This window comes from Urocitellus parryii, chromosome 3 (assembly GCF_045843805.1).
Source record: "Urocitellus parryii isolate mUroPar1 chromosome 3, mUroPar1.hap1, whole genome shotgun sequence".
Lineage (NCBI taxonomy): Eukaryota > Metazoa > Chordata > Mammalia > Rodentia > Sciuridae > Urocitellus > Urocitellus parryii.
Genome location: NC_135533.1, coordinates 86,612,313 through 86,634,750, shown reverse-complemented (window position 1 = coordinate 86,634,750; position 22,438 = coordinate 86,612,313). Strand labels below are relative to the sequence as shown.

Sequence of the window (22,438 nt, the reverse complement as noted above, 5' to 3'; positions counted from 1 at the left end):
CACCAACTTCCCTTTTCAAAAAACTTATCAAAGGAGTAATTTTCTCCTGGTCATCTTTCACTGCAATCTCCGTTTCTCCTTATTGTCCTTTAATATATCTGTCTGCCAGAAGATAGCCTTTAGCTAAGATTCTATTTATTAGACAAGTAAGGTTGCAAAATGGAATCTCATAGCAGATGCATGTTTTCTGTGCCACACAATTCCACCTGAATAAATGCATGGAGCACATGTGTGCACACACACACACACAGGATGTGTGCTATGTATATTTTAGCAACTCTGTCTCTCAAATTTGAATGTTCATGAAGACATTATTCTAGACTCTATCTTTAAGCAGACCCTCACCAGGTAATAAGAATATCCCTGAATAAAAATACAGTTAAATAAGCAATTGCATGTGAATCTAATTTTTTAGTAAATCTACCTTTTCCATTCTTCATTCCCATTTAAGAGAGACCTATCAAGGGCTCACTTTTTTAAAAAAAAGCAGTAAATTTAAAACTTATAATGGGGAAATTGAAAGATTAACTCCTTCACTTGAGATTGCCAGATGAGGCCTAGAATGCCCAGTTAAATTTGAATTTCAGGTAAGTGGTGAATAATTTTTCATGTAAGTATAATCCAGACAATATTTGAACACAATTATACTGAAACATTGTTTTTTCATTTATCTGAACTTCAAATTGAATTGGAGATATCATATTTTTTACTTGCTAAATCTGGCAATCCTAACAACTCTCTAGCCAGCACCACAAGGAAGCAAGCTTTCAACTCAAGCAAAAGGCTTATTTGAGATTTACTCTGTTCCATTGTCTGTTGCCATTCCAAGAATCAGGAAGAGAGCAAGGGAAGCAGTTTTTAGCCTGAAGGTTGGAGAGGGAAGGGTGGAGGATGAACTCCTATTTTTATCTCTGCTCTAAAGCCAGTTTATTGTCAGTACTAACATGGAGGCCATAAAATTGCAGCTTCCCAGATTGAGTTGCTACAGAGGCCACTATAAATTATAAATAGAGAAATAACACCAAAACTCTGCACTAGTGGCTCATGCTGAATTTTTATGGAGCCTTTGAAAATTAAGTATAGCCAAGATCACAGTGGTTGTAATGACCCAATTTTGCTTCTGTAACCCTCGAACTCTCTCCCTTTCCTCCCTCCCTAGAGTCTCCTTGCCTTTCATCTTCCCTGTATGGCTCATGGCTTTCAGTTCCTCAAGAAGCTGGGACAGAAGCCATCCCCAGCATCTCAGGCATTGCAGTTTGGGTCACAACATTCATAAAATATCTGAGTGTCACAAGTTTTCCCCTCCTTTGGGGGAAGATTTTAGTCAAGTAGGAAATCATTTAAACATCTCCCTTTTTCTTGCTTCTTTTGAAATAATTCCTTGAGTCGACTTAACTCTGTTTCATGTTGTTCATTTCTGCGGCTGCTGGCACTCTTTAGGAAATATGATTTTTCTTTTTTTTTTTTTTTTTTAGCTCAGAGGCCACTGTTCATTTATTTCAATACTTGTGGTCATTTGCTGGTTTCCCTTTAAATTATGGTCCTTTTAAAGATTTTCTGTTTTTTTGGTTATTAAAACTAGACAATTCTGGGAGCTCCATTAGAAATATTTAGGGCCTCTTACAGTGGGGGTTCGTAAGGAACTAAGATTCCCATACCTCTCCACAAACCTAAGTTAATGGAATCCTAAGGTTTGCATAAGAATGTTAAGTAATAGGGGAAAGCCTAATATCCTTGGATCAAGGTCCCCTCAAGCCAGGTGATCCAAAGTGGTAACCCAGAGATTTGGAAATGTGCCCAAAGTTTTGATGTCCACTGTCCAAACTTCTTAGTATATCAATGTAAGACCATACGTATTTATTTTCTAACCATCCACATAGAATGCAGTGTTATTATGTCCATGAGTCTTTGAAAAGCAGACTGGTGCCTGACTTCAAATGTGAAAACTATTGCCAAAGAGTTAGTTTTGGTGGCATCACCTGAAATGATTCTGATTCCATTTTCAATTGTGTATTTGTTGTTCCTCTTTTTGCAGTGCACTAGTTCAGTTTTTCCAGTTGTTTCCTGAGTATGAAAATAATGACTTTTATGCCACTGGGGAGGTGAGTCAAAGTCATGTTTTCTTGTGTGCTTTAAACATCATCAAGATTGAAATTTACTATGACTGTTTTGGTAGATGGTATATTCATCTAAAAAAAATGCATATATGTATAAATACGTGCATATGTGTTTGTGTGTGTACATTTAAAGATTGAGTAAGCCCATACTCAAAATTTTCCAACTATCTTCCAAAGATCCTCCATAACATATTTTGAAATCCAGGGCTTAATAAAGATTCATGTGTTAGGTTTAGTGTTGGTTTGTTATTTCTTAGCAATCTGCCCTTTTGGTTGTTGTCATTAAGGGAGTGGGGTGTACTGGGGAGTGAACTCAGGGGCACTCAACCTCTCAGCCACATCCCCAGCCCTATTTTGCACTTTATTTAGAGACAGGGTCTCAATGAGTTGCTTAGCGCCTCACTGTAGCTGAACTCACGATCCTTCTGTCTCAGCCTCCCAAGCTTCTGGGATTATGTTATCATTCCTGGCTATTAAGGGTGATTTTGAAGAATTCAGACCAAGTGCCTTGCAGAGTACTCCATATTCTGAACTTGTTGGATTCTGCCCTTTGTGCTTAGAACCAGCAAGAACAGTGCAGAAATGATGTGGTATTTTCTGTGGTATGCCATCAGGAGGCGGAGGATGTCAATTTGTCCCCTTATGGAAATACTAAACTTGATCACCTGGCCAAGGTGGTCTCTGCTGGATCTCACCATTGTAAACACACTTGTTTCTGTTTGTAATTAATAAATAATCCAAGACCATGTGAACATCTGTTCTCCTGAATCTGTCTGCCAATACTTTTAACATCCATTGATGATCCCTATCTTAATCTGTTATTACACCCAGGGGTTATAAAATGGTGATTTTATTCATGAAGATAATGACTTTTCAAAACTAACTCTTTGGCAATAGATTTCGTATTTGAAATCAGGAACCATTTTGCTTTTCTGGTATCCTTCTGTAGCAATCTTTACCCTAACCTCTTTCTATTATATACTTAAAGGTATCATTATTTTTATTTGATCTGTCAAAAATTTTTGTGATCATTGTAGGTTTTGATGCTTAAATTGTTTTAATTTTGTTCACTGAGAGCCCCAACAAGATGGCTCCAGTGTCCTTTTGTCTTTGAATACTTCCTTGGTTTTTGGCTCAAATAAGTGTTCCAGAAGCATCTCCTACTTTTCTTACTTTCTCCCTGTGTTATAGTTTGAATCTGGCTTGTCCTCCAAAGGCTCATGTATTGAAGGCTTGGTCCCTGGCCCATGGAACCTTTAGGAGGTGGGGCCTAATGGAAGCAAGTTAGGTGACGGGGGGGATGCCTTTGAGGGAGACATTGGGGCCTAACCCCTCCTCTTCTCTTTTTGCTTTCTGGCCATGATGTGGTGAATAGGCATCCTCCACTGTGCACTCCCAGCATGATATACTGCACTGCCACAGGGCCAAGTGACCAAGGACTTAAACCTCTGAAACTGTGAGCCAAATGAAAACTTGCTCTTCATAAGTTACTTATGTCAGGTATTGTTGTCACAATGACAGAGAGCTGATACAGTAGTTTTCCACAGTGACAGAAAGTTGACTAACGCTCCTGGAATCAGTCATTTACTCAAACCTGGTTCCTTTTAGTGTGTGTGGCAGAGAGATATTATTAAAGCCAAGTCCTGAGCACTTATTGTGCTCATTGCCACTGGCTCATGGCCACTGAGGTATCATTAGATCTTGTCAATGGGCAGAGCTAGAAAAGTAAAATTCACACCAAGACCCATAATTCTAATTTCCCACCACAGGGTTCTCTTCTCCTTTTCCCCATTACTTATTTGTATACGCCTTCTCCCACACTGATGACTATGGTTCCCAATAGTATTGCATGTTTGCTTCATTTTTTCCAGTCCTATAATACACCTGACATAGCTTCAGAATTCCTATATCAGTATGGCCAACAAGAAACCTGTAAGTCTCTTTCATCAGGACTTTGCCTCTTATTCTCTCCTGATCTTTTCACTTGGCTTTGCACTTCCCTGGTTTCATTCTCAGGTAATTTCTTTTCACTTGAAGTCCCTGTCTCTTCTCTTCATGTAGCCTGCAAGCTCAACTTTTCTTTCCTACTAATTCCATCCATATTCCTGAATTACATGCGATGCATTTGGGTCCTATGTCCATCTGAAAACCAGTAACTGGGTTGGAGGAATGGAATATGCAGATTGGCTAGTATGGAGCCCAAGGCTGATCCCAAATGCCTGAGAGGGGAAGAATCATGCTGGGGTCCTCACCCTCTGAAGCTTACAGCTTGAGTCAGGGGATGACTGAGCTCCAGAGGAAGGGCTAGAAGGATGCTGAGCAAGAGCATCTGCAAATGTGCACACTAAGGGAGTAAAAGAGAGAAAGATAATGTCCATTTTCCAAGGGAATGGTAAGTTAGTAGAATTAGGAACGTTTTCTTTTAAAACCTGCTTTCCTCTAAGTCATTTGGAAAGAATATATGGACTGCTTCACACCGTGCTTCAGGGTTTCTATAGCCAGTTCTCCAGTTGAAATTAGTTAGTCCTCTACCAATAATTCCCTCTCATTCTTGCTTGTTTAACCAGTCTCAGAGGCAGGTTGGGGATGGGGCAGGCTGTGACACTCCTGTCATCTGGCAGCAGCCCTGGAAAATGCCCTCTCTCCCTCTGCAACAGAAGAGTGATCTGTTTAATGTGTAAAACCTTGTCTTGCAAGTAATATGGCAATGTTTTTAACCATGATGTTGAATGCTCAGCAAAGCTGCCAAATCCCGGATGAAAAATTTGGCTTGTCTATTTTATTTCTGCCTGGTGGTTTTATGCATGTAATTTCCAAATGTGTATGGGAAAGGACAGTTTTCTTTTTACATTCTTTGCTGCCAGGATGAATACACTTGAGGGAACCTGTACCTTCTAGTCAATGAAGAAAGATGTAAGTGGGCAGGCTAGGCCTGAGGTAGAGATTCCAGGTTGCCAGGTAGCAATGAATGGCATGGGGTCTGTTCTGCCTGAGGGTTTGTCTCTTTCCAGAAGGAAGAGCACCAGATGATAACACCATGATGGTCTATCATTATTACAATGCTCTGTTTCTCTAGTCCAGTTGGTTTCATCTGGTCTGTCATCTGTTTTAAGGCCATGAAACAGAATAAAGATGTGGAAGGAATTCTGGATCAATAATTAGGAGACTTGAGACCTCACCGGATGATTCTGGGAAAGCTTTTTAACTTCTCTGGGCTTCTGCTTTTAATCTTACAATCAGAGGGGTTGGTTTTTAAATTAGATCACTTCTAGGGATATTTTGCTTCATTGAAAGTGGAACTGTGGTTATCTACACTTAACTCTTCTAGCATCTATATATAATTGCAGTTTTAACATAGTGCCTACCCATCCTTCCTCTCACCACTCTCAGCTCCCCCCTGCCCAAACAAATCATTACATATTTTTCAAGAAAAAAAACAAACAAAACCCTTTCTTTTCTGAGCTCTTAATTTGCCCACACTCTTAGAGGGACTGAATAAATAATGTTGCTCAATTTGTAGAATCATCCTTGAAAGATGAATGCATAAATTCAGAAGTGGTCTTTTGCCTTCTGTGCACACGCCCCAGACCCCAAACCCTTCATCTTGTGTGCTGTGTGTGTGTGGGGGGGGGGTGCAGTGAGTGTGTGAATGGGGGAAGCCATGCTCAGAGGGTCTGGAGCAGCTGTTCAGAGCCCTGACTTTGGTGGAAGGGAGTCTGGAAATAATAATAGTACCTACTTCATAGCACTGTTTTGAGCATTTAATTAGGTAATCCTCCTCAGATATTTAGCCTAGTGACCAGCTGTGGCAAACACCCAACATTGATGCCTATTATTACCATCCATGTTGAAAAGCTGGATTAATCTATTATGGCTCCAGAGCATATGGCCCAAAGCATGTAGACAGGGGCTGAGTATTACGCTCTGCCTCTTATTGTTGGGACATGGCAATGTCTTTTCTATGTTTATTTTTTTAATGTGTGTCTGTGTGTGTGTGTGTGTGTGTGTGTGTGCGATTTGAACCCAGGACATTGTACATTCTGAGCAGATGATCTACCACTGAGCTACATTCCTAGCTGAAATCATTTTTAAAAGAAATAACTTGCTTCATCTAAAAGATGAAGACGGAGCTTAGAAGTTGATATTAGGGTTGGGTTTATTTGTTTTTCATATGGATAGCAGCAGATGTGCCAGGATCCACCCCAGGCTCCTTGCCCCTGTAGTATACACCAGGCGTGGCACCCCAGAGGGAGCCTGCTGTGGGTGTGAGGAAGATGGAAGAAGCCTCTTTGTCCCCTTTCCTTCTCTTTATTCCTGCCCAGAACACCAACTGGAATTAATTTTCTCTAAAGAGAGACAAATGTGTCTGTAAATCACCCTCCTCAAGGCATGAAAAAAATGTACTTCAAAAAGAAACAAGCTCCATTTAATTCCCATAATTAACTTTCTTTAAGTGTTATCCTTCCCAAGCCAGTAACTGTTAGTGAGCCTGCCCTTGTTCTTGAAGCACAGGCACACTGTAGAGTCCTCCCCAGTCACTGGAAGCCCAGCTAGATGGTAAAGCAGAACAGCCTCATGGAGGAGAAAGCTGGCAAGACAGAGGGATGGCCCATTGTCCCTGAGCATGTGGCTTCCTTGAGCCACTCCCAGGGAAGAGGCTGTGCTCCTGAGTGGTTATGGATGGATGGGAAACCATCCAAAATGGCAGGGCAGATGGGTCAACCTGGGCATTGCTTCTCCAGCATCAGAGAAGGGCAGAGTCTCTCTACAAGCAGTTTTTCAAGCATTGTTAATTTGAGGCCAATACAGGCAGAATTTTAAAGCTATTTATATAGTAGTTAGTGAACTTAATTGGATGCTTTATCTTCACCCACACGGGTGAAGGTCTGTGGGGAGCATGATGTCGGATGACCTTCATTGGGATCACAATGGTCTGTTATTTGAGGCAGCTGGCTCCTTGTATGTGGGAACCATGTTTTAAAAATGTGCATCATGCAATACTAGGCATGCTGTTTAATGAATGAGATAGAGTGGCTTCATGAAAGGTTGTCATTAGATAAAATTAAAATATTGATGCTATTTCTCTCCCGCATCTTTTCATCTCCCTCTCATTGAACATACCCCGCTGCTCTCCTATGTCCTGGTCCCTCAGAACTCTCCTTCCTACTCTTATTTTCCAGGCCTATTTTATGCCCAGCCTCCTACCCCAGCCCTGCTTGCCTTGACTGTATTATATTCAGGTTTAATTCTCCAGCTTTCTCCATCCTTGTTGTGATTATTCTTTGGTCTGTCCCCACTTTGACTTATTAGCTCACTGTCCATTAGCAAGATCTGATAAATGAAGCCAATGTGGTATACTATCAACATATCTGCATTTGAATGGAGGACAGCACCTGCCCATGGAAAGGTATTTGTAATAGGGACTTCATAGCACTAAGTGCAAGCAGAGAGGTGGAGTGGAGATCTCTACTTGCAATAGGCCAGTCATCATGCTCTGAAGGCCTATATCATTATCCTTTTAGTCCAGGCTTGGGTTCCTTGAATTAAGTGGCTAAAAGAGAGCTTTAAGAACATCTCAACCACAGGTTTCATTTGCAAATCTCATATTAAAATAAAAGATATTTATTCAGAATGGATTATATGATGGGCATTTTGCTGAGTATTACTTCATTAAAGTCCCACAGCCACCTTATAATATCAATGATATTATTATTTCCCCTATTTTACAGGTGAGGGAATGAGGCTTAGAGAGGTTAGGTATGCTTTACCAAGGTAACCCAGCTAGAAAGTGGAGGAGCCAGAATTGAAGCCTGCAAGGTTGGACTCCAGAGCCTGAGAATTGCATTGCAGGAATTGGCTGAGCCCTGCCTGGGGAGATGCTCCATGGAGCTGGGGCCCCCTCCTCAAAACCACATTGGTCTCCAGGACCTGCCTCTCCCTGCAGAGCAGATCCTCTTTCCATGGAAGGGAGTCAGACATCCACTTTCATATTTCCTGCAGATCTCTAGGGTTATAACCTTATACAAACAGAAAAGAAGCTCCTTAGCTCTTTGAATGTCTCTGTCTTTCTGGCCAAGACTTACTTTTAATCATAAAGACTTGGCTTTGATCATAAAGTTTTATAGAGTTAAGTGGAAGTTTCAAGTGATATAAAGACCTGAAGTCCTTGGAATGCAATTATTTCTCAAGGCTTGGAACTTGCTGAATTTTATTAGATAGCATTCAAGCTGTTTTAACTCTTGAGCCCATGACAAATGTCTATTTTCAATTATGTCCATCTGCACTTGCCAATATTTTCTTTTAGAATTGAAAACGGATTTGTGACTATTTAATGAGTTTAATATTATAAAAATTAAGGTTTAGCTGCAACCCAAAGAACTGAACAAAGACATATGGAAATGTTTGCAAGTTGGGCCGCTGGCTTTGGGAGAGCAAATCCAAATCAAATCAATACGTATTTACCATATTGATTTAGTTGCATGGAGAAGGGAATCAGAAATCATGAAAAGCTTTGTCTGCAGTGAACTACTACACAGACTGAGCAGTGTAGAGACATCAGTAGTACCTGAGTGGATGAGATGTCCAGGTTGGGGACCGGAAATGTTAAGTTACATCTATTATTCAGCTTAGCCTTCTGAATTCTCTACAGGGATCTAAAAAAGGTCTCCATTTGTTGTCTGTGGCCCAGAATGTTCCTTCTCTTTATTTAAAGGCCAAATTAACTGTCTTCTCCATTTTAAACAGAAGAGTTTATTCATTTCCTTGAATCACCTGGCTTCAAGCTAGGTTTCTCCAAATTGGCACCAAAAAAAGTCAGAGTAAGTTGGGGGGAGGGTGCATCTTGTTCACCTATATCTGACCCTGGTGAATATTTATTTAAGAGAAGCATCCTCCCAATACTAAAAGAGAATATATCATTCAGAAGGCAGCATGTACCTTTGCTTCAGTTTATGTGACTAAAAGTTGGCGACAGATCAAAATCTTCTTGCTATGTGTCTGTGCCTGTAGATTTCGCAAGAGTCTTTTTAAGCTCATTTTCAAGAGAAATAGCTGCTTTGATAAAATCATATTCTTCTTAGAAGCCTTTTTTTTTTTAATTGCAGCAATGTGGTCTCGAAATTAGATGACGCACGGTCTAGAAATGTCTAGGAAGTTGTAGAGATTACCACAACACTGAAGTTCCAGCTTTCCTCATTCATTAAATTTCTGAACTGGCCATTCGAAGGACACAATTCTCTCCTCAGAGGAAATAAGGGTATTGAGTGATGTGAGAGTCTAGCTACCCTCAGGCTAGATGAAGTCAACGCTGCCCTAGCCTAATCCTTGGCTGCTACCTGGTGTTACCACCATCGCTCTTAGGGCTCTTACCAGTTTTTGTGACTTTCTGTGTGTTTTTCTGGGTGTATGAAATTCTCTTCAGTTCTCTTCAGGGAGTTGCAATTCTCCTCTTCCCTCTGGTCCACCACCATCATTGGGAGTGGCTATTCCATTGTCTGTGCTGGGAAGGGTGGGATGGCAGGGCATGTGCACAACTCCTTGCTGAAGGCAGCCCACGTCATTTCCTTCAGGTGACAGGAGTTCTCACCGTCCAGCTCAGAATTCTTCAGAGAGGCATCTGAGGAAGGGGGGACAGAGCAGAGGGGCTCAGAATGTCCCTCAGCATCCTCAACACATCATTGCTGACATTGACAACACCCCCTGCCTATTTCTGCCAGGCAGAGGTTAGGAGCTGTGGATGGGGGATCTTTGTGTGCGGGTTGAGGTGTGCCTCACTTCCCAAAGCCATTGCTTATTATCACCTATAAAGTTCTGAATGTTTTCCCATGAAATGTATATGGAGAATCAAGGCAGAGAAGGAGTCTAACTGTATCTTTTTTTTTTTTCCTACTAAACCTCAGTAAGAAATATATGGCTGGCTGAGAAGAGCTTAAAGAATAGTAACTGTGAACATATGTGAAATTTCTGCAAGAGAACATTGTTTCCATTATAATATTATTCTCTGACACTGTTTTTCTTTTTTTTTCCCCTCTCCTTCTGGAGGAGTTGATTGAAACTGGATTTTAAATATGTACTCTTTTTTTCCCTTCCTTTACAAGTAACTGGGCTGCAGGGGTGCAGTAAGTCAGCAGTGGATATTGTTGAAACATGTACGAAGGGAGAGACTGAGAACACACAATCACAAGTTTCTTTAAGTCTAATTTCATTGTACTTTTAAATACCTGGATAATTAACCAAACATTACATTCTCTCTAGACTATTTTTACAAGTACAATATGCTCCTCATGTGATTTGCATTAGGCTGTTCCAAACATCATTTAAGTGCTCAGAATGATTGCAGACCAAGAGTCAAAACTACAGTTCAGCTATGATGTGGAGGTCTTATTCTCATGGGGGAAATAAAAAATTGAGAACTGAACTCTGAGATCCTTCTGATGTCGTAGGAGAATTGGAAGTTTATTGCTTCGCTAAGCTCCAGCAAATAGAAGTATGTACAAACACACCCTAGTGTCTCTGTTCCCTCTTGTTGGAGGTGTGTTCAAATAGGGTCACCCTGGGAGAAATTAACCAAACAAGAGCAGTGCTAGAGTTGGCAGCTTTAAATATCAGAAAGGAATAATAAGGGGAGACTAAAATCCAGATGTGTCGATTGCAAACCTGGTCCTATTTGTTGTGTAAGGTATATATGTTTATCTGGCTGAGTTCCTCACTTGAAGGTCATTGCCGAACTCTGAAATAATATGTATCAGACAGTTTCTGGCTGTGCTTTTTCTCTTTCCTCTTATAATCGCTTTGATGTTGCTTTGAGCTTTTATGAGGCCAGGTTCTGATCTGATGCTAGAAGGTTAATGTTAATTTGCAGACTTCGGGGCCTTCCTTGACCGGCTGCTGCCCACATTGCTGAGCACCGTGGGCAGGTCAGAGAAACCACAGGACAAGAGTCTGGTTGCAGTTGCTGTTGTCATAAGTATGGGCAGAACTCAGAAGAAAAGGAGCAAGAGTTCTTAGAATCAGGATCACAGCCCATTAGGCAGTCATAGCTAAAGCTTCCCCCCAAACATGAGTTTCTATTCTATTTTAAAATATAGACAGGAAGTGAAAACCTAGGTAAAACAGAACATAATTGATTTATTGTCTGGTTGTCTTTTGAAGTGCTAGTGGTGGTCAGAAAATTGAGAAATAAATGATTCAAGGATAAGAAGTCTTCTTTCGAAAACAAAAAAGAAATACATCTCAATAAGGAGGGTGAAAATAATTGAAAATTTCATTATAATGTTTTGGTGTCTGTTTTCCATAGAATAATCCTATAATTGTCTACTGTGTGACAGCCTGAGTCGCTCAACCAGTGGAATGATTAATGAAAAAGGCAATGAAGGATTTGTCACACTGTCACAAAGCAAGGAAGTGTGTGATAGTCATTAGAAGCAGAAAAAATGAGATAAACATCATCACCCGTGAGGTTAGCAGATGTGGACTGAATATTGAAGAATCTGGTTTTGGAAATGATTATAGTACTGCCCATCCTGCTGTCAGGTTTTTCACAAATGGTCAGCAGAGCAAGCATGGAAAGGATGAAAACAAGATCAGGTCCCAGCATGGGGGTCGGAGACCCAGGCATTCCAGGGCCACTCACTGAAATGGGATTTGATAGGAATGAGAGCGGGGGAGGGGCCATGCCTGGGTGGAATTCCAGTTAGCCATGTGACTGAGACACCCAAACCCTTATTTTCATCGTTGTAAAATATAGGAAAATAATGTTGATGGTAAATGGACTCAGATTATAATAGGTGAAGTAGCCTGGTGTATGAGTAGATGCTCAAAAGTCAAATGCGTGTTCCTTCTTAATTTCCTGCCTGATGATATCCTAGATGGTCACATGGGGAAGGTGCCATAAAAAGGTGGATGCTTTAGACTTAATTTGTCATCACTATAGAACAACTTAAAGTCTGTGCCCTTCCATCTCAGAGGTGAAAAGAGGAGTTTTATTACCAGGCTCACGATAAGACAACTTCAATTACAATATCACTAGAACATATATTTTTAAGCGTTTGTAACCAGTTAACAGAGGGAAAAAATATTTAGAAGTCGTGCCAGATAGGTTGTTCATTTATCAAGTATGTTTTTATGTATCTCCTTTATGCCGGTCAATATGCATATATTATGGGAATAACAATTCATGAAATGGTAAACCTTCTGAACATTGGAGGCAAAGTTTTCAGAATGTATTTTCAAAAGAAATTGTAAATTTTACAAGGACAAGTCTTGTGCCTGCTCATTTTTGTGTCTGTTCAAGTATCTATATAATGACTTTGACAGCAGAGTTGCTCAATATGCCACTGTTGAATAAAGAGTATGTGGTACATCTTTACCAGTAAAATGATCGCTCAAGAAAATGTGCTTTTTTTTTTGTCATTTTACAGAAATTTTATTTGATAAATGTTCACTTATTGCCACTAATGATAATATAGCACAGTTATAAAATAAACTGAATTTCTGACATGAAAACACATCTCTATATTACCACAAGGCAGCTAAATGTACTCATGACTAAATTACTATGAATAAATTACTATGATTCAATACTTTTGCCTAAATAATTATTATTGCCTAAGAAGCCTGCATCAGTAAGGAGGTGGTGAATAGATTACTTAAATTATGTTCTTTTATCATAACTTGGAAGGAGTTGAGGTTTTTAGAGTAGGTTGGACCAGGTATAATTCTGGCTGTTCTATTTAATGTCTCAATTCTGCCTGGTGTCCTATCTTGAAAAGGGAATAGTTGTCTCCCTGTGATTATGTTATGGATTAAAGGAAAGCCCTCTGGAGCTCCCCGCCTTTGAACAACAGACCTCTGGAAAGCCTTGGAGATATTGTAAAGGACCTGTTGACACACAGGTACCCACAGAAGGTTTCTGGTCTACTTTGAACATACATGCATCACTCTTTTTCAAATATATGTAAACTCATTCATTCAACAACTGTTTATTGAACCCTGACAAAGGGACAGCATTTCACAATACGAATGCACAGTGGACACAAATAAACCAAACAGACCATACCCCTGAGATTGGAGATCTTATCCTGTAGTATGGGTGGAAAAACAACAATATACAAGATAAAAAATTAAAGTTGGATGGTGATAAGGATGAAGAGGAAGAGGAAGGAGAGAGCGGGGGATATAAAATGGAAAAGAAGGGATGCTAACTTTTAGGTAGGGTGGCCAGGAAGGGCAGCTCAGAAGGCCTCTCTTAGGGAGGGAGCCTGGGGGAGAAGCCTTCCAGGTGGAGGGGACAGATGACGTGAAGGCCCTGGCTGGCATGTGGGCGGCATGTGCAAGGAACACTGTGGAACCCAGAAGGACTGGGGAACAATGAGAAAGAAGATAGGGGGAAGGTTGGGGAAGGGAGCAGATCATGCTAGCCTTTATGCCCCAGAAAAAGGCCCGTTGCTTTTACTCAGGGTTGGAGGAAGTCATTGAAGGATCTGATCCAAGGACTGGCATGATCTGGTTTAGATCTTACAGGTCCACTGTCTAAAAATAGATCGAAGGGGACCATTGAGGAGGTTCCTGCAGTTAGATGGAGGAGGCAGGAGATGATATGATGGTGACCAGGAGCAAGGTGAGGAGTGGGGGTGTGAGGAGACATGGACTCCAGACACATTTTGATAGAATAGGTAAAGTTGACAAGCTTGGCTGATGGATTTCTGGTGGGGTGTACATGAGAAAATACTTTTGGTCTGGAAGAAAGGGAAGGTTTGGGGACTTGGGCTTCATTTTGAACATAGCAAGTTTAATAACAAGTGGAGATGTTAACAAGGCTACTTTGGCTGTGCACAATGGCACAAACCTGTAATCCCAGTGGCTCAGGAGGCTGAGGCAGGAGGATCATGAGTTCAAAGCCAGCCTGAACAAGTTATCGAGGCCCTAAGCAACTTAGTGAGATCCTGTCTCAAAATAAGAATAAAAAAGGGCTGGGGATGTGGCTCAGTGGTTAAGCACCCCTAGGTTCCATTCCTGGTACTGCCTCCCCCACCAAGGAATGTAACTCTCAATGGAAAATACACAGGAACTGTTTTTAAAATATTACTGAGTCAACATAGCACTTTTTCAGCATACTCTAAAAGAAGAACTATTATGTTTGTTAGGTGAAAGGATGTCTACAAGATATTTTGACTTTGGAAAAAGACCATGTGCTGGAAAAGGTTGGAAATAAAGATATATTTAAGTGAAAATTTTAGTGGCCAATAGGCATTATTTTCCTTTTCCCCTTCTCCTATTCCTTTAATGCATGTTGATTTCAAAATCTGTATCATTATACAGACTTTTAAGTCTTAAATTTCAATGTGAGACTTTTTTTCCCTTTTAATTAAGGCTTTGAATAGAACTTTCTGGTAAGAAAAGCCTGACTGATGGCAGAATCATGTTCATTGGTCCACATTATTTTATTTCGTAAGGAAATTAGAATGTTCCCTTATTACATGTTTGTTGTTAATTTTTGTATGTGTGCACCTGTCCCCGACTGGCATGTCACTTGGGTGCTATTTGGTAATGACCAAAAAAGTGAGGGGGGGAGGGGAGAGAGAGAGAGAGAGAGAGAGAGAGAGAGAAAGAGAAGTGAGGAGGGAGGGAGGGAAGGAGAGAGAGAGAGAGAGAGAGAGAGAGAGAGAGAGAAGCAAAGAAGGAAGGAAGGAAGGAAAGAAGGAAGGAAGGAAGGAAGGAAGGAAGGAAGGAAGGAAGGAAGGAAGGAAGGAAGGAAGGAAGGAAGGAAAGAAAATATGTGCATGCAAATACACTCCTTTCTATTGGGGGTTTCAATGTGAGGTTAAGAAATCCAAGGTAAACCTTCCACGGAATTAATCGAAGCTTCATTGTTATTTCATCAGCATAAGCTTGTGTACCTGTACTAGCCCCGATTTGTGACTGTTCCCTTCAATATCTGTCCCCCTCAGTCTTATGCAGGGAAGTACGTACCCGCACTTGCGCACTACATCCACGCCCTCAACCCCAAGGAGCAGGTCAAGATCCACCTGAAAGGAATTGCTCTTGGAAATGCATATTCTGACCCTGAATCGGTAAGTGTGATGATGTTTGTTTCCCTTTTGTAACTTAATGAGATCAGATCTCTTTTTAATCAGAGGGCCAGGTGGACGAGCTCCTTTTACCTTAAAAGCTTAACTTGATAAAGGGCAATACCAATAGACCTTTTGACTGAACTCTTCCATTTTTTTTTTTTACCATGTTTCAGTCAACTTGCTCTGCCAGCCTACACCGACTGTGTTGTACTATGTGTGTTGTGCTGTGTGTTTATGCTGTGTGTTGTGTATTTTGTGTGTTTGTGTTGGGTGGGTTTTGTGTGTTTGTAGGGTGTGTGTGTGTGTGTTGCACGTGTGCACGTGTGTATTTTGTACGGGCGTGTGTGTACAGTTGTCCTATCTGGCTATTTCTAGCACCAGACTGAAAGTTATGAAGTGTGACTTCACAAAGCAAATGGGCTTCCTGCCTTCTCTCCTTCTCAGTGTCTGGCACTTATGTGTGTCTCTTTTGTCCTCAGATTATAAAGGGCTACGCGCCATTCCTCTACGAAATTGGCTTGTTGGATGAGAGGCAGAGAAAGTACTTCCAGAAGCAGTGCAATAAGTGTATAAAATACATCAAGGAGGAGAACTGGCTACGGGCCTTTGAAGTGAGTTCTGGGGCCCTGTGCTGCCCTCAAGCAATTAAAACCATCTGAGGAGAGGAGGGGTCAGTGAAGCCCCATGGTGCTCAGGCATTTTTTATGAGAGAAGGAATATCTGCTTGGAGAGATGAGTGGGCACGGCGTGCAGAAACGAACTGTCTGTGTTTCTTTGAATTTACTTTGGCTGTATTAAGCCTGAGGTCATCTTGGAGTGTTTGTCTAGCTGTGTGTTCATGAACTGTTCTGATTTCTTTAAATGCTGTGTGGGACTTAAAGGCCTCTCCTATCATATGGAAATCAGAAGAAAGGCAGCCTCGGAAGTAAATGCATAAACTTCAACATGTGTGCAAAACCATTTAGAAGGCTTATGACCACAGACAGGGTTTCAGCTGGAGAAGTGACCACAGTGCTTGACAAACAGCACATGTTCCCATGTGTCGGGAACAAGAGATTGTGAAGTGTAGTGATCTGAGACTGTTGCAAAGAGCCATTGGTATTTGTAGTTATGATGATGTTGCTCCTCTCAAAGTAAACTTGAGAATCTGATAATATGCTTATATTCTTCAGCCTTTTCTTGGTATTTAAAACATAAGAGTACACTAAACTACAATATAGGAAGTTAGGTGTTTGGGACAATTGCAGACAAAGGCTGTGTGTAAACAATTCTCCTGGGGCTTTTGGTCATGTTTTCTATGATTGACATATTGGTTTGATGAGGCAAGGACTGAATTTTGAGGACTTTAGGATTCATTATGGTTTATTAGGGCAGAAGCCTGATATTAATAGTCTACTGGACACTCCAGATCAGCCTGTTCAGATCAAAATGGGAGACATTCAAACTTTAGGACACTTACCCGAAGTCACCCAAGGCAGTGACCATTCTTGCTATGAATTCTGATGGCGGCAACCTGTGCAAACAGATTGAGATAGAGAAGTCATAGCCATCCAGCGCCATGCTTATGGACTTCCTCTTCTGTGACCAAATGTGTCTGCAAAGTGTGGATTCAGGATTTTTTTGTGTCATAGGAAGGAATGCGAAGGAAGAGGGATTCTCTTGGAGATGTGTAGGATCTCGCCCCAACCCACCGTGACAATATTTTCAAGATTGGTTTTAGGCCCTCCACTGTTGGTAGTTGAACAGGACAAAAAGGAACCTTTAGAATTTAGAATTAATACTAATTTTATGTGGCATAAGACCAATTTTCCCATGAGACATTTAGTGATTTGAAAGCACACAGCAGTGTCAAGAGCAAGAACATTTGAGAGGCCTAAAGATGTGAAGAAAGCAGGGAGATGACTGAGGCCCAACAAGCTCAGACACCCAGAGGGCTAGAGAACCTGGGGGAAGTTCAGGTATGCTGTGTATTCAGAGACAAGGAACATGCGACTCTCTCATTAGGACTCCTGGTGACCATGGTGTTTGTATTGATGATCCTTTCAATACCCTATCCCTCAGTCCCTTGGCCTCCTCTTTTGCAACAATCACATTCTACTCAGCTGCTCATTCCTTGTTACCAAAAGCCATTAGGCATTCTACAATCTCAATTAAAAAATTTTTATTTGCTCTCTTTAGATGTGCACGTGATAGTAGAGTGTATTTTGAATACTATACATACATGGAATATAACTTCCCATTCTTGTGGTTGAACATGATGTGGAGTTTCACTGGTTGTGTATTCATACATGAATATAGGAAAGTTACCTACGATTTATTCTACTGTCTTTCCTATTCACACCATCCCCTCCATTCTCTTCATTCCCTTTTGTCTAATACAATGAATTTCTATTCTCTCCCCCCTCCCCTTATTGTGTTTTAGCATCTGCATATCAGAGAGAACATTTAGCCTTTGGAGTTTTGGGGATTGGCTTATTTCACTTAGCATTATATTATCCAGCTCCATCCATTTACCAGCAAATGCCATAATTTCACTCTTCTTTAAGGTTGAATAATATTCCATTGTATATATATAATCACATTTTCTCTATCCATTCATCTGTTGAAGGGCACCTACGTTGGTTCCATAGCTTTGCTATCGTAAATTGAGCTGTTATAAACATTGATATGGCTGTATGCTGATTTGAAGTTCTTTGGGTATATCCTGAGGAGTGGGATAGCTGGGTCAAATAGTGGTTCCATTCCAAGTTTTCTGAGCAATCTCCATACTGCTTTCCAGAGTGGTTGCATCAATTTGCAGTCCCACCGGCAACGTATGAATGTGCCTTTTTCCCCCTCGTCCTTGCCAACATTTATTGTTACTTGGATTTTCGATAATTGCCATTCTGACTGGAGTGAGATGAAATCTTAGTATATTTTAATTTGCATTTCCCTAATAACTAGAGAGGTTGAACATATTTCATATATTTGTTGACCATTTGTACTTCATCTTCTGTGAAGTGCCTGCCTGTTCAGTTCCTTGGCCCATTTGCTGATTGGGTTGTTTGGGGTTTTTTTGTTGTTAAGTTTTTTGAATTCTCACAATCTCAAATTTAAACAGCTTTCTCCAACTGCCACCTCCTACCCTTCCAGCTCACTTGTGCTGACATGCCAGTGCCAGGAGTCCTACAGCCCCATGGTCTCTAAATCCACTGACCCATCTAGCTCTTCATGATCTATCTAACCCTCTCTGGTCCTCATTTCTCTAATTACCAAACTTAATACCAAGGTCTAGACCTTCCTGACTCCTGAACCCCTTTAGCACTTTCTCCTGCTCCTCTGGCTAAACCACAGCCTTGACTGGATCCACCTCCCTGCACCCCACGCCTGTTCCAGGCAGCTGCACCTGGCTGGAGAAAAGCACCCAGCCGTGCTGACTGCTCTTGCCCTCCTCTGTTGACCAAGTTTTTAATGTCAGCCATCCAAAGGTTACTTCTATCAGTTCCAGGCACCTGCATATATGCCCACACCCTCTGTCCTCTCTCCTAGTACTGTGGCGAGTGGTCCACTATCCATCTTAAGGCATCCCTTCCCACAAGATTCATTCCTATAATTGAGGCCTCTGAACTTGCTCCTTTCTCTGTCTAGAATGTTTTTTCTCCAAGTTGTCTGTATAGCTTTCTTCCTTCCAATAGATCTTAAATCAAGTGCCATCTTCTAAGAGATGCCCTCTCTTTAGGGTCCCCTACGGACGTGTGCACATACCCATGACGCCTCTCCTTGTCATTCCCTAACGTATAGAATTTGTACACTCTAACATACTGCATATTTCACCTAACAATGCTGGGGATTTTGTTTTCCCCTTGAATATCAGCTTGATCTGTCTTGTTCACTGAAGTTTTCCCAATGCCTAGGACAGCTTTTTGCACAGAGAAGATGTGTAGTAAATGCTCAAGGAATGAAACAGTAAAGGAAATGAGAAGCGGAATGACAAATACTTGTGCATGTTCATCCACCCTGATGTTTCTTTCTCTCCTCCCCGCTTCTCAACCCAGATCCTGGATAGACTACTGGATGGCGACTTGACGAGTGATATTTCTTACTTCGAGAATGTGACGGGATGTTCTAACTACTACAACATTTTACAGTGCACGGTAATAACATTTTTCAAACCGTAGTCACGTCTGCTTAAAACTTTTGGCAAAACCAGACCTCCTCTGATTTGGAAAATAGGGTAGTTGGCTTTCTGCTAGACAGAGATATCCAAAGTGGAGTGCCTGAGTTGGTCTCCTAAACTGATTGCAGTCTGTTTCCCACCAATGTTGTATGTGTTATAATCTGACCATCCATAATGTGTGATATCCCATATCACACAGAACAATTCCTGATGGGGCGGTTTCCCTTCCAGAGCTTGTTTTGCAGAAGAGCTTGTGGAAAGGGTGGAAGCTGGGATTGCAGCTCTGGGTATGAGGTCTCAGAGTTTCAAGCCTGTTTATGAACCTCTTGAAAATGCCCACATTCTTTGTTCTGTACTTAAGATGGCTTGGATAATCAAAGCTACCAAAGCCTGTATGAAAATATTTGCTTTGTCTTCGTTTTAACTTGAGGTGTTTAGTGCATTCAGTTCAGCCCTACTTCAAGTCCTGTAGAATATTTCTTCAAGTACCAAAGTAGTTTCTTTCTTAAAAGTAGGCCAGAGTCATGTCTTTTGTGTAGAATTAGCCAAGTAAGAGAAAGGGAGCCAAATGGGGGTTGGGATTTGTATAATCTTTGTCTGACAATGTGTTCTGTTTTTAAAATGATCACATTTTGTGAACTATTAATTATAAAGTCAATTTCAGTGGAATTTGTCTATCCGATGGTTTTGGGTTTCGATTGTACCATGAATAAGACATATGGCGGGGAAGAGAGAAACAATATTTGTGATTTGCATTTTTCTCTACAACATAATATATTCACAGTTAACAAAAATTGCTAACAAAGCAGAAAATTGGCACACTCAAACCCCCAAATTTTTATCCTTTTGTAACTTGAAGTATTTTTAAAGCCTTTATTCTTTTTTTCCTTTTCAGTATAATTATTATTACAGAGGCTTTTATGCAGTGTTGTGTTCGAATTTTTTAAAAATAAGACTCATGAACTACTTTTCTTTTATCTTCCTCATAAAATATCTGTTTTTACACCTGATGTATTTCCCCCTGTACTCAGCTGGTATTGTTTGTGTGGCTTTAATAAACATCAGACCATAGAGAAGAAATCCGTAGCTTTTAATCTACTACCCCTCTGGCCTCCAAGAGCTACTTCACCTTCTTTCCATGGAGCCACCAACAAGGAGCAGTTGATATGGACCATCTCACCTCTACCCTTTGCCCTCCCTGTCTCTTCCCCTAAGTGGAGTCACAGGTTGCAAAAGATTAGTTTCTGAAAAGGAAAATCCCACACTTGCGAATTGGATATTGGCTCCAAGAGTGTCAGATCATCCTGATTTGTCCTTAGTACGAGGATTTCATTTAAACCACCTCACAAACTTCTTTTTAAAAATTTCCAGAGTGGGGCCACGTTAAGAGACCTGTCCTCTCTTACTTACTGTATTCTGTGCTATGAGAAACCCACAGCTTTCCCGGGCATGCTGTTTCTTAATATCTTTCTGATGCACCCTCTGCCAGGAACCTGGGGACCAAACTTACTACGGGAAGTTTCTGTCACTCTCAGAAGTGAGACGAGCCATCCACGTGGGAAACCAGACCTTCAGTGATGGAGCTGATGTTGAAAAGTACTTGCGACAGGACACGATGAAGTCGGTCAAGACCTGGCTCACGGAGATCATGAATAACAACTACAAGGTAGGAAGGTGACTGCAGTTACTGTCTCTTAAGAACTTTTCAGATTTCCCAGGGCAGAGCTGACTCTATTATTTGTAACTTGCCTCTGTCTTCAAACAACAACAACAATAACAATTTATACTATTTGCAAACATAAATAATCTCTGGTTTGTTGCATTTCTTTATATTAAAAGATTTTTTTCTTTTAATTAACCCACCCCCTTCGCCCATCATTCCTTAAAATGAAATTCCCTGTGGCACTTGCCAGCTCTCACTCTTTCTTGGGAAGAGACTCTCAGAGCAGAAAAAAAAATGACTGGTCTGTACCTGAGCCAGTTCCTTCAGTGTTTGCCGTATCATATGAACCTCAGTGAAGTCAGGGATACGGGACAGCAACTGGTTATTCCAAAAATTGATTTTCCCTAATAATCGTGTGCATTCACTTTGCTCAGCAGTAGCTGTTGCAGTATCTGCTTTAACCAGAGGCTCTGCCCGGCTGTCAGGCAGAAATAACGGAAGAGAAAGGTCCTATTCTGAGGCCCGATGAGTCCGGCTCTGTGTGTCCACCTGGAGACGATCTGCCTGCTCAGCCGCTAGAGACAGGAGAGGAAGTTGAACTCACAGGAAGTGTCCCTGCAGGTTCAGGCAGAGGGGGCATGGGCCCTTGGTGTCCTCCCCATGAGGGAGGAGGAGAAGTCATCTTGTCCCCATCCCCTGTCTCCCCTCCTGCTCTGATCCCCCAGGATGGCTGTTGTTTGTCATGGGGATGGTCTATGGGGCCAATGTACTAATGATAGAACAGACAACCAGCAGAGGCTTCCTTATTTTTATATGGCAGAGACAAGGCTAATGAACTCGGGATAAACAAAAACCAGAGCAGCCAGTAGGCTGAATCAGGAAAAGAAAATTTATCCTCAAGATACTTTATTTCCAACTATCTGACTCTTTTTTACCATTGGCTGGCATGAGGAATATACATTTCTAAGATGCCTGTTAGCAACCGTATGCCTCAGGATGGTTCAGTGCACAAGCTGTGCTACTGTTCAGGACATCACTTCAAATGCATCCTTAGTATAGTGTGTTTCAGATCATGGCAACCCTGGAAAGTCCACTTTTCTGATCCTGCCTCCATACAGAGTTTGACATGGAACCCTGGTTTAAAATAATCTATGGTCAATGGCACACAGAGACTGCACACCCATTATAATCCCACAGAACTTGATGGAATACTTTTATGGAAAGAAAGTAAGTATCTAACTGCATCAAGCCAGCATTGCAACCATTCTTGGGTTTGGTTCTGCTGGGGAAATGCAGCGGCCCTTTGTGTTTACCTGCTTCCAGCCTTCTCTGAACAACTCCCCAAAGCACGGCTGCCTCTCTTCTTCTCTGAGGTCTCCTCCATGGTTATGCTTGGCACATGGTCCTGCCATTATGGGCTCTCAGCCTGTCA

The 22,438-nt window shown here is 41.3% G+C and overlaps 1 protein-coding gene across 1 annotated transcript in view; it reads left to right on the top strand.

The window, feature by feature from the left end:
• Window positions 1-22,438, top strand: part of Cpvl (carboxypeptidase vitellogenic like) — a 106,403-nt gene that overhangs the window by 29,806 nt on the left and 54,159 nt on the right. The window contains exons 6-10 of the mRNA XM_077796436.1: window positions 2,036-2,102; window positions 15,023-15,187; window positions 15,667-15,798; window positions 19,222-19,320; window positions 20,833-21,009. Of these exons, the coding sequence (XP_077652562.1) occupies window positions 2,036-2,102; window positions 15,023-15,187; window positions 15,667-15,798; window positions 19,222-19,320; window positions 20,833-21,009 (640 nt within the window). The remainder of the gene's footprint in view (window positions 1-2,035; window positions 2,103-15,022; window positions 15,188-15,666; window positions 15,799-19,221; window positions 19,321-20,832; window positions 21,010-22,438) is intronic.